General features: G+C 44.6%; 1 protein-coding gene across 1 annotated transcript in view; it reads left to right on the top strand.

Moving 5' to 3' along the window:
* ints9 (integrator complex subunit 9) overlaps positions 1–13,926 on the top strand; it is a 17,528-nt gene extending 3,602 nt beyond the window's left edge. Inside the window, exons 9-18 of the mRNA XM_048250200.1 lie at positions 261–395; positions 690–801; positions 1,082–1,262; positions 2,656–2,716; positions 2,935–3,106; positions 4,020–4,144; positions 4,729–4,896; positions 5,786–5,884; positions 6,423–6,560; positions 13,456–13,926. Coding sequence (XP_048106157.1) covers positions 261–395; positions 690–801; positions 1,082–1,262; positions 2,656–2,716; positions 2,935–3,106; positions 4,020–4,144; positions 4,729–4,896; positions 5,786–5,884; positions 6,423–6,560; positions 13,456–13,632 — 1,368 coding nt within the window. The 3' untranslated portion in view covers positions 13,633–13,926. The remainder of the gene's footprint in view (positions 1–260; positions 396–689; positions 802–1,081; positions 1,263–2,655; positions 2,717–2,934; positions 3,107–4,019; positions 4,145–4,728; positions 4,897–5,785; positions 5,885–6,422; positions 6,561–13,455) is intronic.

Here is a 13,926-nt window from a genome sequence, read left to right as displayed (position 1 = left end):
CTAACATTTCATCCAAAACCACTTACAGACAGTGCTGAGTGACAGACAACCATCCCTGTGTGTCTATCTTTACATTTATATTTACATTCATTAATGTAGCTGACGCTTTTATTCCAAAACCATACAGCCTATACAGCACACATCCTTGTACACTGTGAGATAGCAGGGGGTGAGGTAGCATACTTGTTATTTGTTAAGCTGTGGGTTCCATTCCAGCCTGCTGTGAACTCCCTCTTCTGTTACTTCTTTTGTCACTCTAGGAACTCTTTGGGGCAGTGCAGGTCACCCCCCTAAGTTCTGGCTATTCACTGGGCAGCTCCAACTGGATCATCCAATCGCATTATGAGAAAGTGTCATATGTGTCTGGATCCTCTCTCCTCACCACACATCCGCAGGTGACTGCCTTCCCCATCTGATTCTCTCTCTCTCTCTCTCTCTCTCTCTCTCTCTCTCTCTCTCTCTCTCTCTCTCTGTGTATGTGTATATGTGTGTGTGTGTGTATGTTTGTGTTTGTGTGTGTGTAAAAACCATGTGTCAGTATGTGTCAACGTCATGTCATGTTCTTACTTTGTGCTTTGATTAAGGACAATATATAAACAGTTTTGTTGGTAGACCATCATCATTTGTACCTTGTAAGCATTGTGTTGAAAAAACACAGTATTATGTATGTAATCTGTGTGTCCTTACAGCCGATGGACCAGAGCTCTCTGAAGAACAGTGATGTGCTCATCCTGTCAGGCCTCACACAGATCCCCACCGCTAACCCAGATGGCATGCTGGGAGAGTTCTGCAGTAACCTGGGTGAGTGACCTCACCACCGTCCTCTCATTCTCCTCCCCTACCTCTATTTTCTGTTGTTGTTTTATATCTTCCTCATTCATGTTCCCATCTCTCTGTTTTTTCTCTCGCCCCGTCTTCTATTCATCTTCTTTTCCCCATATCTCCTTCTCCCTCTCTCTTTTTCCTCCCTCTCTCTCTCTCTCTCTCTCTCCTCTCTCTCTCTCTCTCTCTCTCTCTCTATATATATATATATATATATATATATATATATATATATATATATATATATATATATATATAGCCATGACTATCCGTGCGGGTGGTAATGTGCTAGTGCCCTGCCACTCCTCGGGGGTGATCTATGACCTGCTGGAGTGCCTCTACCAGTTCATGGACTCGGCCAACCTGGGCACAGCGCCCTTCTACTTCATCTCGCCTGTCGCCAACAGCTCGCTGGAGTTCTCCCAGATCTTCGCCGAATGGTAAGCAGCCCCATCATGGCACGAACTCATAAAGTGCCGCAACTGTTCACCTAGGGAATGGACAATGCGAATACATAGAGCAGCGGTTCCCAAACTTTTTTTTCCCGCATACCACCACCTGCATCCTGTAGGTACCACCACCTACATCCTTTCCCGTGTACCACCACCTACATCCTGACACATAAAAATGTTAAAACACTCTACTGATGCTTTCCAGGCATCATATTTAATTAGCCACCCTACATGATAACAAATAACAAAATCAAAATGTGCAACTGGTCTATGAGCTCTCACATTAAAAAAACAGTGTGGAGAGCCACATTATGAAACACAAAGAGAACATAGGCTTAAGATTAAAAAAAAAAAAAAAAACATTTTTCACACCTTTCCGACATTGCCCTTTTCATCTAGCGTACCCCCTAGTGAAAGCTTGCATACCACCGGTGGTACACGTACCATAGTTTGGTAATCCCTGACATAGAGCATAGTATATGTTTATAGTGTAGTATACACCTTCTGTTTGTTTTTGAGTATAAACATATTTTAGGAGTGAGCGTTAAAGCAACACCAAAGAGTTTTTTGTACCTTAAAATAATGTTTCCAAAATTGTTTCCGTGGTTCATCAACTCTTAACAGGGTGAAGGAGGTAGCGGATCTGTAGTTCGATGGAATGAGACATAAGAAACGACAAATTTGACTTGCATGATGTCGCAATACATCGTAATTTCATAAAATCATGCAACATATTCTACCTTGTCTGTGGACATTGTTATTTGCAAAGCCGTTGCTGGATAAACAAATAGCGTGTGTGCGACAGAGGAAAAGTTCTTTGGTGTTGCTTTAATGGATTCTGGTGTCTTTTGGTGAGCGTTAACGCATTCTATATAATTCTAAACGCAATGTAAATGTATGCAAGGATAATACCCACATCCATTCCTTGCTTGTGAAGATCTATCCCTCTGTAGAGATCCCTTGTACTTGAAAGTGAGTTTCAAGCCCCATCAAAACCCCCACAGGAACATCTGGACAGTTGATAGCGTTAGCTTATGGTTGCTATTAAACTGGACTAGAAGGGTTAGATGAGGGAGCTGTGCCTGATTGTTAATTGCCAGATGCTCAGCCTTTGAGTAATCCAAGTGTTCAAAGAGATGACGTGGATGAGGTGTCGAAAAATAAGTGTGTGTTTGGGGGCTCTTGTGGGCAGATATTTATAGTAGTTGCAGACTTGCAGTTAGGGACGAGCCAAAGTTTCCAGTCAAGGAGTCATGGTGATGAGAAGCTGTGCTGACTGAGAATGTATCAGTCTGTTTATTTCTTAAAGTTCTCTCTCTCTCTCTCTCTCTCTCTCTCTCTCTCTCATATCTCTCCTCATGTTTCTCCTCATGTTTCTCAGGCTCTGTCAGAATAAGCAGTCGAAAGTCTACCTCCCCGAGCCCCCGTTTCCCCATGCAGAGGTAAGACACCCTCCCATCCCACTCCCCCCACACCTGCCACTGCTGCTTCCCATCTCACTGACAACTGCTCCCTCAATCCTTCAGTGTCTCTCACTTTCTCACTCCTTTCTCAGGTGTCTTTGCACACACACACACACACACACACACACACACACACACACACACACACACACACACACACACTCACTCACCTCACTCTCTCTGTGCCCTGTGTCCAGCTGGTCCAGACCAATAAGCTGAAGCACTACCCCAGTATCCACGGCGACTTCAGCAGTGAGTTCCGGCAGCCGTGCGTGGTGTTCACTGGCCACCCGTCGCTGCGCTTCGGCGACGTGGTCCACTTCATGGAGCTGTGGGGCAAGTCCAGCCTCAACACCATCATCTTCACTGGTCAGTTCACTTCAGCACCCATGGCTGTACAGAGCATCATGCACAACACAGATCGCAGCAATATCCACAGCACGCGACACACACAAACATCAAGGTCAACGTCAAAGTGAACTGTATTGGGGGCGCTGTGGCGCAGCAGGCTGCAGTGCCCGTACCATGTACCTCTGAGTGCCCACAGGGACCCAGGTTCGAATCCGACCTGCGGTCATTTCCCGATTCCCACTCCATCTCTCTCCCACTTAGTCCCTATCACTCTTCACTGTCCTGTCCAAATAAAGGCAAAAAAGCCCCAAAAATATACTTTAAAAACAAAGTGAAGGGCAGGATTATTGAGTTATATACTTAACCCAACAAAGTGAACTTTATTGTCAGTTCTGCTATATGCACAAGACATAGAGAGGATTGAAGTTGCGCTTCTCTCAGGCCCATGGTAGGGTAAAACAACAACAATGATACAATAATACAGCGTCAATGGAAGAGATCACCTTTTAATGGACAAACACAACGAACACTTACAAAAACGATGACTTGCACAAAGATAAACATAAACTTTCAGAGCAGCCTAGAAAACAGGTGACCTCCAAGTTCAACTGGAGCAAAGAACAATAGCAAAGTGTGTGTGTGTGTGTGTGTGTGTGTGTGTGTGTGTGTGTGTGTGTGTGTGTGTGTGTGTGTGTGTGTGTGTGTGTGTAGGCTCTCGTGGGCAGATATTTATGGTAGTAGTTGCAGACTTGCAGTTAGAGAAGAGCCAAAGTTTCCTGTCAAGGAGTTCATAATCATAATCATTCTGTTCATAATCATAGCTGTCACCATAACACAGTCCACTGCAAGATGTAATTCAAAGTCTAGAAAAGTTTAGACAACTTGTGAGCTCAGGGTGTTTATTTGCTTATTTGTTTATCTGTCATCACAGAGCCAGACTTCTCCTATTTGGACGCGCTGGCCCCCTACCAGCCGCTAGCCATGAAGTGTGTGTACTGCCCCATCGACACACGCCTCAACTTCCACCAGGTGTCCAAGCTGCTCAAGGAGGTGCAGGTAAGCTACTGCTGGGCATGCTCCCTCTGGGTCCTAAAGCCCATCGCTTCACTTACTGCGGATTCTGAGCAGGACGGATGGACCACATCGCACCTACTTTTAACTCAGTCTTCACAGTTGTTCAGTCAGTGGTGCTGTTAGATTTCTGCCTGTCTTCCTCCTCCAGTTCTTTTGCGGTATTCACCCAGTGATTATATTGACTTGCACACTTTATCCCTCTGTAAATATTAACACCACTCTGCCACTCTGTAAGTCTTTGTTCAAGTTCACCTCAGCGATCGGCATGGTTTTAAATCCCTGTTCACCTTCTTGAACTCTACTACTCTCTCGTTCCCCTTTTGTGTACTCAAAATCTGTCAGACATCATGCCTTCTCTTCTAATGCCATTTTGTATTTCTCAATTTGTTTGTTTTTCTTTGCTTGCTTCTCTTTCTCCTGCCCCTCTTCTGCTCTCTCTCTCTCTCTCTCTCTCTCTCTCTCTCTCTCTCTCTCTCTCTCTTTCCCTCTCTCTCTCTCTCCCTCCCTCTCTCTCTCTCTCTCTCTCTCTTTCCCTCTCCTTCTCTATCTCTCCTCCTCCCTGGTAGCCTCTGCATGTGGTGTGTCCAGAGCAGTACACTCAGCCTCCCCCCAGCCAGTCCCACCGCTCGGACCTGATGCTGGAGCTGCAGCCGCCGCCCATGGCCTACCGCCGCTGCTCCGTCCTGGGCCTGCCCTTCAGGAGGAGATACGAGCGCATCCACATCCTGCCCGAGGTGAGAGCGGGAGGGAGAGGGGGACGGAAAGAGAGAGGGGTATACATACATACATACCGGTACATATACATACATACATACCGGTACATATACATACATACATACATACATACATACATACATACATACATACATACCGGTACATATACATACATACATACATACATACATACATACATACATACATACCAGTACATATACATACATACATACATACATACATACCGGTACATATACATACATACATACATACATACATACATACATACATACCCGGTACATACATACATACCAGTACATATACATACATACATACCGGAACATATACATACATACATACCGGTACATATACATACATACATACATACATACATACATACATACATACATACATACATACATGCATACCGGTACATATACATACGTACATACAGAAATACATACCGGTACATGTACATATACATACGTACATACCAGTACATACTGTATGTGCATACGGACATACAAACAGTACACACACACACACACACACACACACATACACATACATACCTGGTCTGCAAACTACACTGCTGCCGAACGAACGACGTAGGTCATAGAAATTGAAGCAGGAAAGAAAGAGAGTAATGTGAAGGACAATTGAACGTGAGCAGAGAGAGAAAGCTGCTGATGTGTGGCCAGTCCGTGCTCCTCTGTACTGGACATAACGTGTCTGAATTGCAGCTGGTCAGCAGTGTAGTTTGCAGGCCGTATTAAGGCAGGGCAGGATTATTGAGTTATTGAGTATGTGGCAAGGACACGCCTTGTCCATTCTGCCCAAATCAGCAGTGGCTTATGGGTAGATTTCCCAAAGCTTTAACCCCCTCCCCCCACCCTGCCATCCTAACAGCTCGCCAAGTCCCTGGTGCCCAGCGAGATTAAGCCGGGTATCTCCGTGGCAACTGTATCGGCAGTTCTGCATTCCAAGGACAACAAGCACATCCTTCAGGTGGGTGTGTTAGACGGAATCTTTTTTTTTTTCTAAGATTGATTGCTTTGTTACTATGTGAGTCAGCAGTGTGTGTGTGTGTGTGTGTGTGTGTGTCTGTCTTTCTTCATTTTGAGGCTCTGCATACACTGCATCCTTAACCACCTCTGTTTGTACTCTCTCTGTCCCCAATACAGACTCTCTACAGACACATAACGCACCTATTGCTCACTCACTGAAATGCAATTTTATAAGATGGATTGAGAAGAAAACATTAGCTGTTAAATAGCCCTTCTCTTGTCTTGTCTGAATTGAAGTTTAACTTAAGATCTGCTCTGATCTGAAATAGGTGAGATCTCAAGGGCTGATTTATTTCTTGTAAGACAAAACATTTTTGAGACCCGTCTGTCTCTGTATCTGCTATGTCTGTGTCTGTGTATGTATGTTAGTGTTTAACTCTGTGTGTTTGTGTGTGCATAGGCATTATTGGTTATTAACTCTGTGTGTGTGTGTGTGTGTGTGTGTGTGTGTGTGTGTGTGTGTGTGTGTGTGTGTGTAGCCTGTACCGAAGCCAGTCCCGGTGCCCCCCACTAAGAAGCGTAAGCGTGTCCAGGAGGAGCCCCCCGAGCGTCTGGCCCCCAAGCCCCTCCTGAACGGAGCCGTGCCCCTCGACCCCTTCCTGGCCACCCTGCACAAGGTGAGGAGCCAATCACAGCACAGCACAGACAGACAAGAGCGCTCCAGTAAGGGTCAGGGGCCGTATTCACAAAGAATTTTAAGGCTAAAAGTAGCTCCTAACTGGCGAATTTAGGAGCAACTCCTAAAAATAATGGGCGTGTCACTCCTAACTTTAGGACTCCTAATTTTTTTCACTAAAAGTAATTCACGAAGTATTTTAGACCTAAAAGTAGCACCTAAGTCTGGGACAGCTTAAAAGAAGTCGAGGGGACTCCTAACTCACTAAGACCTATTCACAAACCCTTTTTGTGGCATTTCACGTTGCGATGTTTTGAAATGCGTATGTGGCTACAGGAGCTTCCAATCGCGAGGGAACAATTTTGCATTGTAGGCATATAAAGGTCACCAACAACAACCAAAACTACGCATTGTCAACATGTAAATTAAATGTAATTTTTCATTGTGAATCAAATTAAAATGTTCTCCTCTTTGCAAACGTAGGCATAGGCTATGGTGACAGGTTAATTTAATAATGTTGCAAAGATACTGGATCAATCTGCATGTTTTATTAGGCTACTAGGCTATTTGTTTTGCCTTAATCTTGATTCATTTAGGCCTTTTTATTCAGTTATTCATCATCTTCCATCCTTGTGTAGCGCACGCATTCTCAGACCTGTCACCTGTCACTCATCATCGTAAGGGAGGTGTTTGGAATCAATCCCGCGTTACAATCATCAGCCAATCAAGGTGGTCACTTCAGTCAAGCTCGTGCATGAGTAATGACTCATCCATAGCAACAAAGACTCACTCTTAGTTTAGGAGGTTCATTTTTCCTTACTAAGAGTAGGTCTGAAAGGCTTTGTGAATAACTTTTAAGAGAAAACTCCTAGCTAAAATCTTTTAGTGCGATTTGGGAGTACTCCTAGTGGTAAGATAAAAGGCTTTGTGAATACGGCCCCAGATCTCTGAGCGGCATATGGCTAACCTGGAAGTACATACCACCAAAGCCAGAAGTGACCTACTAGACATGCCCCATTGATCTGCCAATCCACAGCATGGACAGCCAAGCATGATGACGACTACACGACATGCCCACTTTGCTGACCATCCTTTCAAATCAGATGTGCTCCAAAGTTTCTCCAAGGTCAAAACATTTACTATGAACTGTACACTGGCTCCTACTGCCTGCAATGCCATATGCCACTCAGAGATTGAACCCCCTCTTGACCGGTCCCAGCTACAGCCAAAGAGGTGCTGTCTATCCTTGTAGTGTGTGTGTGTGGGTGTGCGTGTGTTAGTGGGTGGGTGTGCGTGTGTGTGACTCAATTGCCCAAAGGGGTAGAGGTTTGTGTAAGAGTGCAGATATCTTGGTGTCAGTTTTGATGATGATGATGGTACTATACACAGCATTGTCTCTGTTACATAATCCATGCTATGAGACTCACAGCTTGGGACATTATGCCTTGGGTGACTCATGCATGATGGATTAGTCATCTTCCGTTATTTTGTTTGTTATTCTTATCTAGAAGAAGAATTATGATGGCCTGTTGCTAGAGATGAGATTCTGACTGAAATCGTGAATAACTGCGAGGTAAAAAAAATGCCATAGGTTACTTTATAATCCAACTTTTTGGGAGATACAAAATTCCTGCAGGCCATAATCAGTGGGGTTCATGCACACACACACACACACACACACACAAACACACACACACACACACACACAGTACACACACAAATACTGCATGCTCATTCCAGACGATGTCTTTCTCAAGTTTAAAGGAATGCCGTTCTTGTTGAATAATGAAAGAATTAGACAAATCATGGGGAGATGAATAAGTTAGAACGAAAGTAAAGGAACTTGGGAGGAGAAGTAAAGTTGAAAGGAGAGAATAATGTCTCTGAGAGGACTGAGTACAGCGCTTAATTTGCCCCTCTGTCCCACAAGCCTTGTTCTGGCTGGTTGCCACGGTCGCACTCAGAGTATTGATCAGGCACTAATTAATCAGGAAGTAAAATGCTTCCCGCTGTTTTCTTTTCCTCTCCTCATGCAGACTTTTTTAAGGACACAGGGAAATGGAGGCTAGAGCTACACACCAGTACTGAGACTGAGTAGGCGAGAGTGCATCTCTGTACACACACACACACACACACACACACACACACACAGACACATACTGCCTCACTTAAGGAGTTTCAGACTTGGTCCACATACACATACACACTAACACCACATAAGGACTTTCAGACTTGGTGAACACGCACACACTCCTAATCTCACACACACATGTCCATGATTTATTTCTCTCTCTCCCTGCCATACATTTACATACTGTACACTCCATCTTTGTTCTCTTGCTCACTAGCACACACACACACACACACACACACACACACACACACACACTCTTCCACTCTCTCACACACACACAGAAGTGGCCTCTCTCACACCCGCGTACTTTAATCACCCCAGCTGACGTGCTGCTGCTGCTGCTGCCCCTCTCAAGGTTACCCCTGCATGGCGTTAATTAGATGCCCTTTGAAGGTGGGGGGGGGGGTTATTGCCGGCGCAGCACTTTCCCCTTACAGTACCTCCTCCTCCTCCTCATCAGTGCGAAGAAGTTTCCGGACCTCGCTGCATACTCATGCTGGAGGAGGGAGGGAGGATGGAAAGACCTCTTCTCCTCCTTCTCTTATTTTTTTCTGTTCTCTCTCTCTCTCTCTCTCTCTCTCTCCCCTGCTTTCTTTTGCAGTACGGCAGACTGAAAGTCAAATTAAACTTCTCTCTAGTTCTCTCTCCTCACTCTTTGCATTATGTATGAGCAGAGTAGATTGTGTGTGTGTGTGTGTGTGTGTGTGTGTGTGTGTGTGTGTGTGTGTGTGTCTGTCTGTCTGTCTGTCTGTCTCTCTCTCACACACAGACACAGTGACTGCAGGAGAAGTACCGGTGTACCAGGTGTTTTACTATAAGCTTTCCTCTACTGCAGGAAGTCTACAGATTGGAAACTCCCTTTCCACGACTGCTTATGTGAAACAGTCGGACAGATTCTCGTTATGCAACGGACGCACATGTTCAATAGTTAATAGGAGGCTGAACTGCAAGCAGGACGCTGTGGGAAGACGTCAGCTGGTGCTTCTCACATTGCAGCCTTATCCTCAGAAACCATGAGCAGGCTTTTAGCCTTAGCACACATAAACTTTGTGCCATATTCAGCTGGCATTCTTTCATCTCTCTCTCTCTCTCTCTCTCTCTCTCTCTCTCTCTCTTTCTTTCTCTTTCTTTCGTTCTTTCTTTCTCTCTTTCACTTTCATCTCTTTCTTTCTCTCTCTCTTTCATCTCTCTTTCTCTCTCTCTCTCTCTATCTCTCTTTCATCTCTCTTTCTTCCTCTCCCTTCCCCTCCTCTCTCTTCTACTTTCTCTTTTATAAGTTGAATGATTCTGAAAGTGCAGTGCCCCCTCTCGCCCCTCCTAGGGTGGGTCTACTAATGGGGGAAGGGAGCTATAGGTCTAAAGATGCCAATGCGCAAAAGAAAGTGTGGACTCGTATAAATGCACTGGGCCTTTGCATTGGATCTAATAGGAACAGTCTGCTCTGCAAGAGCTCCTGTTATTACACTTCCCTTTCCCACTGTCTGCACCAACTGTTAAGACAGAAAGAATTCTACTTTTTCCATACATTTATTAAATGCATTAATTTAACATTCACAGCCAACGGTGGGGGTAAAAAAAAATCCTTTGATCATTTCATTCAAAATTCATCAGAGCCTCTTTGAGCAGCAAAGATCTTTTCTTTTTAATCATTCATATGCTAAGGATTTGCCTAAAAGCAGCTTTGGTCAGTGAGTGGCCATGGGGAAGACTTGTAGACCATTGCTAAATTTGCCTAATTTCCGAGAAATCAACTCTTCTGGGAATTCTGGGATGTCCTAACATAGCTGTCCCCATTTTGAGTGAGTTTTGCCACAGTGTCCTGATTGGATTAAGACTAAGTGGAATTTAACCACTCAAAATAGTACATTTCCCCACCCACACTTTGTGTCATTAATTAACTTTTGTGCTAGGATGCTCTTTGCCCGCAAATCACCTTCCCCCTTTTGATTTTACGATGTATGGTCCCTTTGTGTTGCCATAGTGGGTGGAAAAAAGTTGCACTACCACGCAGACAACATCGACTGACTGCCCACCATCAACTAGCACATTCTGGCTTCTGCTGCTAGTGCTCTATGCGGTGAAAACCAAACGTAGTGAGATCATGTGCTATGCACACGCCACTGACCATAAGTCTTACTTTACATTACATCACGTTACTCTATAAGTGTAAGGAGCTGAGAGTCACACTGGCTCTATGATGCAGTATCTTATGGGCTTGGACATCCAGTAGCAGTCAACAGACGGTGTGCATGGCAGCGCGTGCTTTGAAGTCTGCTGGGTGTGCATTCGACCCTAACTCTAAAGCTTATTGGAGGACTATGATGATTTTCAAGGTTCTAGTCACTATGTGTGTACACTGACTGACAAGACATAGCAGAAGTTGGCTGAGGGATATAGATTGTGTCAGTGCCGAACAGGTAACATTGGACAGGAAGTGAGCAGAGGAACATGTGTGGGGCTCAGTTTAAATGAAAATGCTATGGTGCAACCATATGCAGGACACTCCAGAATTTACTCGGAGGATTGGACTAAAATATCCCTTAGCAGTTATTATTATGACTGCCGCGCTAGCGAAGCGAAGGTTTAGTCAGTTTTTTTTTTTTTTCTTCTTTATTTATTTCTTTAGTAATTTTGTGTCACTGAAAGAACGGGGTGCACAAAACTTGGTGGGCATGTAGCTCCACACGGAACCATTGTTTTTTGTTTTGGTCCATCGCCCACCCGCCGTACAAGGCCCCCTGACATGTTCATTATGACACCCTCTGAATGGTCTGTAGATGGTCGGACACAGTTTTCTGTGAATATCTCGAGAACCGTAGGGCCTAGTAGGATGAACAAATTATTTTTGTATGTTGGTCAACAGGGGCCGGGTCAACCAATCCCATATCCACTCATTTGAGGTATTGCGCCACCTAGTTAAAAATGAAAAGGCAAAAACGAGGCATTGTAATCGCAGGTATCTTTGGCTGACAGGTTCAAAACTGCACGAAATTTGAAGTGTAGGATCATTATGACACCTTCTGAATTTCGAGGAGTTCTGTTCATGGGGGTCCATATCAGCTACACACACATGCACATAAAGACACACGTATGCACACACACGCACAGACACGCACACACATAAAGACACACACACACACACACGCAGACGCACACATAAAGACACACACGTTTTTTAATGTTTTACTATTAAAAAGTACCAAACTGCCAATAGCTTATTCAGGTTGCTCAGACATTTCCGAAGCATCCAGAGACTTACTCTTCCTGCATTAAGATTTGATAAAATCTTCCTTGTCCCACAGAAAAAAAAAACACTTGACTGGCCAAACCACTTACCCACTGGCCACTTACCACTTAGCAGTACATAACCCAGATCCACTACAACTATGCACACGCCACTGACCTTTCACTTACGCATTGATCTTACCTACCTGTCATGTGCATTGTAAGCATAAGTAGCTGATTAGCTTCTGGTGTCAGCCTTAATTAAAAACACATCGTTGCTGATACTCATGTTGTTTCAGTTAGAGTAGGCTTCCTATTCTGTGACACTAATTCTGAAACACTTTTTGTCACACTCTATAAGTCTTACTTTACATTACATCACGTTACTCTATAAGTGTAAGGAGCTGAGAGTCACATGACTTCCTGAAATTAGCCTTTAATATCATTGCTAATATCTCAGTGATCTGCCAGTCTTAAAAATGTTCCTGTTCTCACACTGTCCTCTTATTGACCTGCTGTAGTGTAATGCCTTTTCCGTCTTGTTCAACTTTTGTGCCTGTGTCCATTGGGGAGAGGGTAGATATTCTGTTTGATCGTCCTTTAGAAGGGTTCCTTTACTTGCCTTCTGAAAGCACCTGAAAGCACCCACTGGGATAAAACACAAGTGGTTGCTCCTCGACGTGTTTTTGTCATCCTTGAGGCAATTTTCATTTCTGAATAACCTTTAGGAGACGCTTAAATCCTTTCCTGCCAAGGATGTCTTCTCCTTTTATAAACAGCTCTATGTGGACTAATAACCTTAAAAACACACACACACACCCCCAGAAGAGCCCTTAAGAGTGTTATCTCCTCACGTGCCCTGGGAGAAAAGTCTCCTCTGTGCCGCAGGCGAGAACGTCAGCTCTGAGCTGTAGGCATGCCAGGCCCCGGTTAAAAAAAAGAGAGCGAGGCACTCATTTATTATCCGACGGCTCGCCAGAGACACTAACTGTGGGGGTAATGAGGGACGTGCAGCCCTGGAGAGAGCATCCACCGCCCCTCCCCTCCCAATATCCCAGTAGGAGGAGAGGGAAAGGAGTGGGTAATGCACATGAGAAGAGTGATTCAGCTGAACAGACAAGACTTCTTTTAAATATGTGAGGAGTGGCAGACCGAATGGAAGGATGCGAGGAATGTTCCAGTGGAATTATGGGAGGTTTTAATGGAATGCGGGTGGTAATTGGTTCTAATGTGGCGTCAATTAGACACCATTACCCTCAGGCAGCTAGAGGAGAGAGTGGTGGGATGTTGTGCTATCAAAGAGTCAAAAACATCACATGCTGGGGTGAAACCAGACAGACTTGTGATGCTTTGTAGGAAGCGGGGAAAAAAAGTGAAGCCAATGTGACTTTTTCATACTATGCTTTTCTTTAGAAAGACTGATTAATGGCCTTTGTGCCATAACACAGCTGTGAATACTGTGCTTTGTGGTGTGGTTTAAAGAACCAAATGCTAAATCTCCATTAGACCCATGATTTCTCCTTCCCTGACTTGGCAGCACGGCATAGCGGAGGTGAAGGTGGAGGAGACGCCGGACGGACACATCCTGCACCTCCAGGCGGAGGACACGCTCATTCAGCTGGAGGAGGACGGCACACACATTGTGTGCGACAACAACGAGCCGCTGCGCACCACGCTGCGAGACCTGGTGCTGCGTTTCCTGCAGAAGTTCTAGAACGAGTTCTAGAGCTGAAACGGTCACACGGAACATGAATACGTGCTGTTTCGGATCATGTGATGTGTTCTACTGACCAGGCCAGGACCAAGGGTATCAAGGATACCTATGTTTTTGTGTTAAAATTGTGCTAGTTTCTTTGTCTTCGGTATCATACCATGTAGGCTAGATGTTTTTTTTTATATCTATAAATGGTCTTTGCCAGGATCTTGTGTGTATATGTTTTACCCTTTTTATAGAGCAGTGTAAGTAAAACAATGTAATCCTCTTGTAATAAAACACACTATTTGGTCA

Source organism: Alosa alosa, chromosome 8 (genome assembly GCF_017589495.1).
Source record: "Alosa alosa isolate M-15738 ecotype Scorff River chromosome 8, AALO_Geno_1.1, whole genome shotgun sequence".
In the NCBI taxonomy this organism is placed as follows: Eukaryota; Metazoa; Chordata; class Actinopteri; order Clupeiformes; family Clupeidae; genus Alosa; species Alosa alosa.
This window is presented reverse-complemented; position numbering and strand designations above follow the sequence as displayed.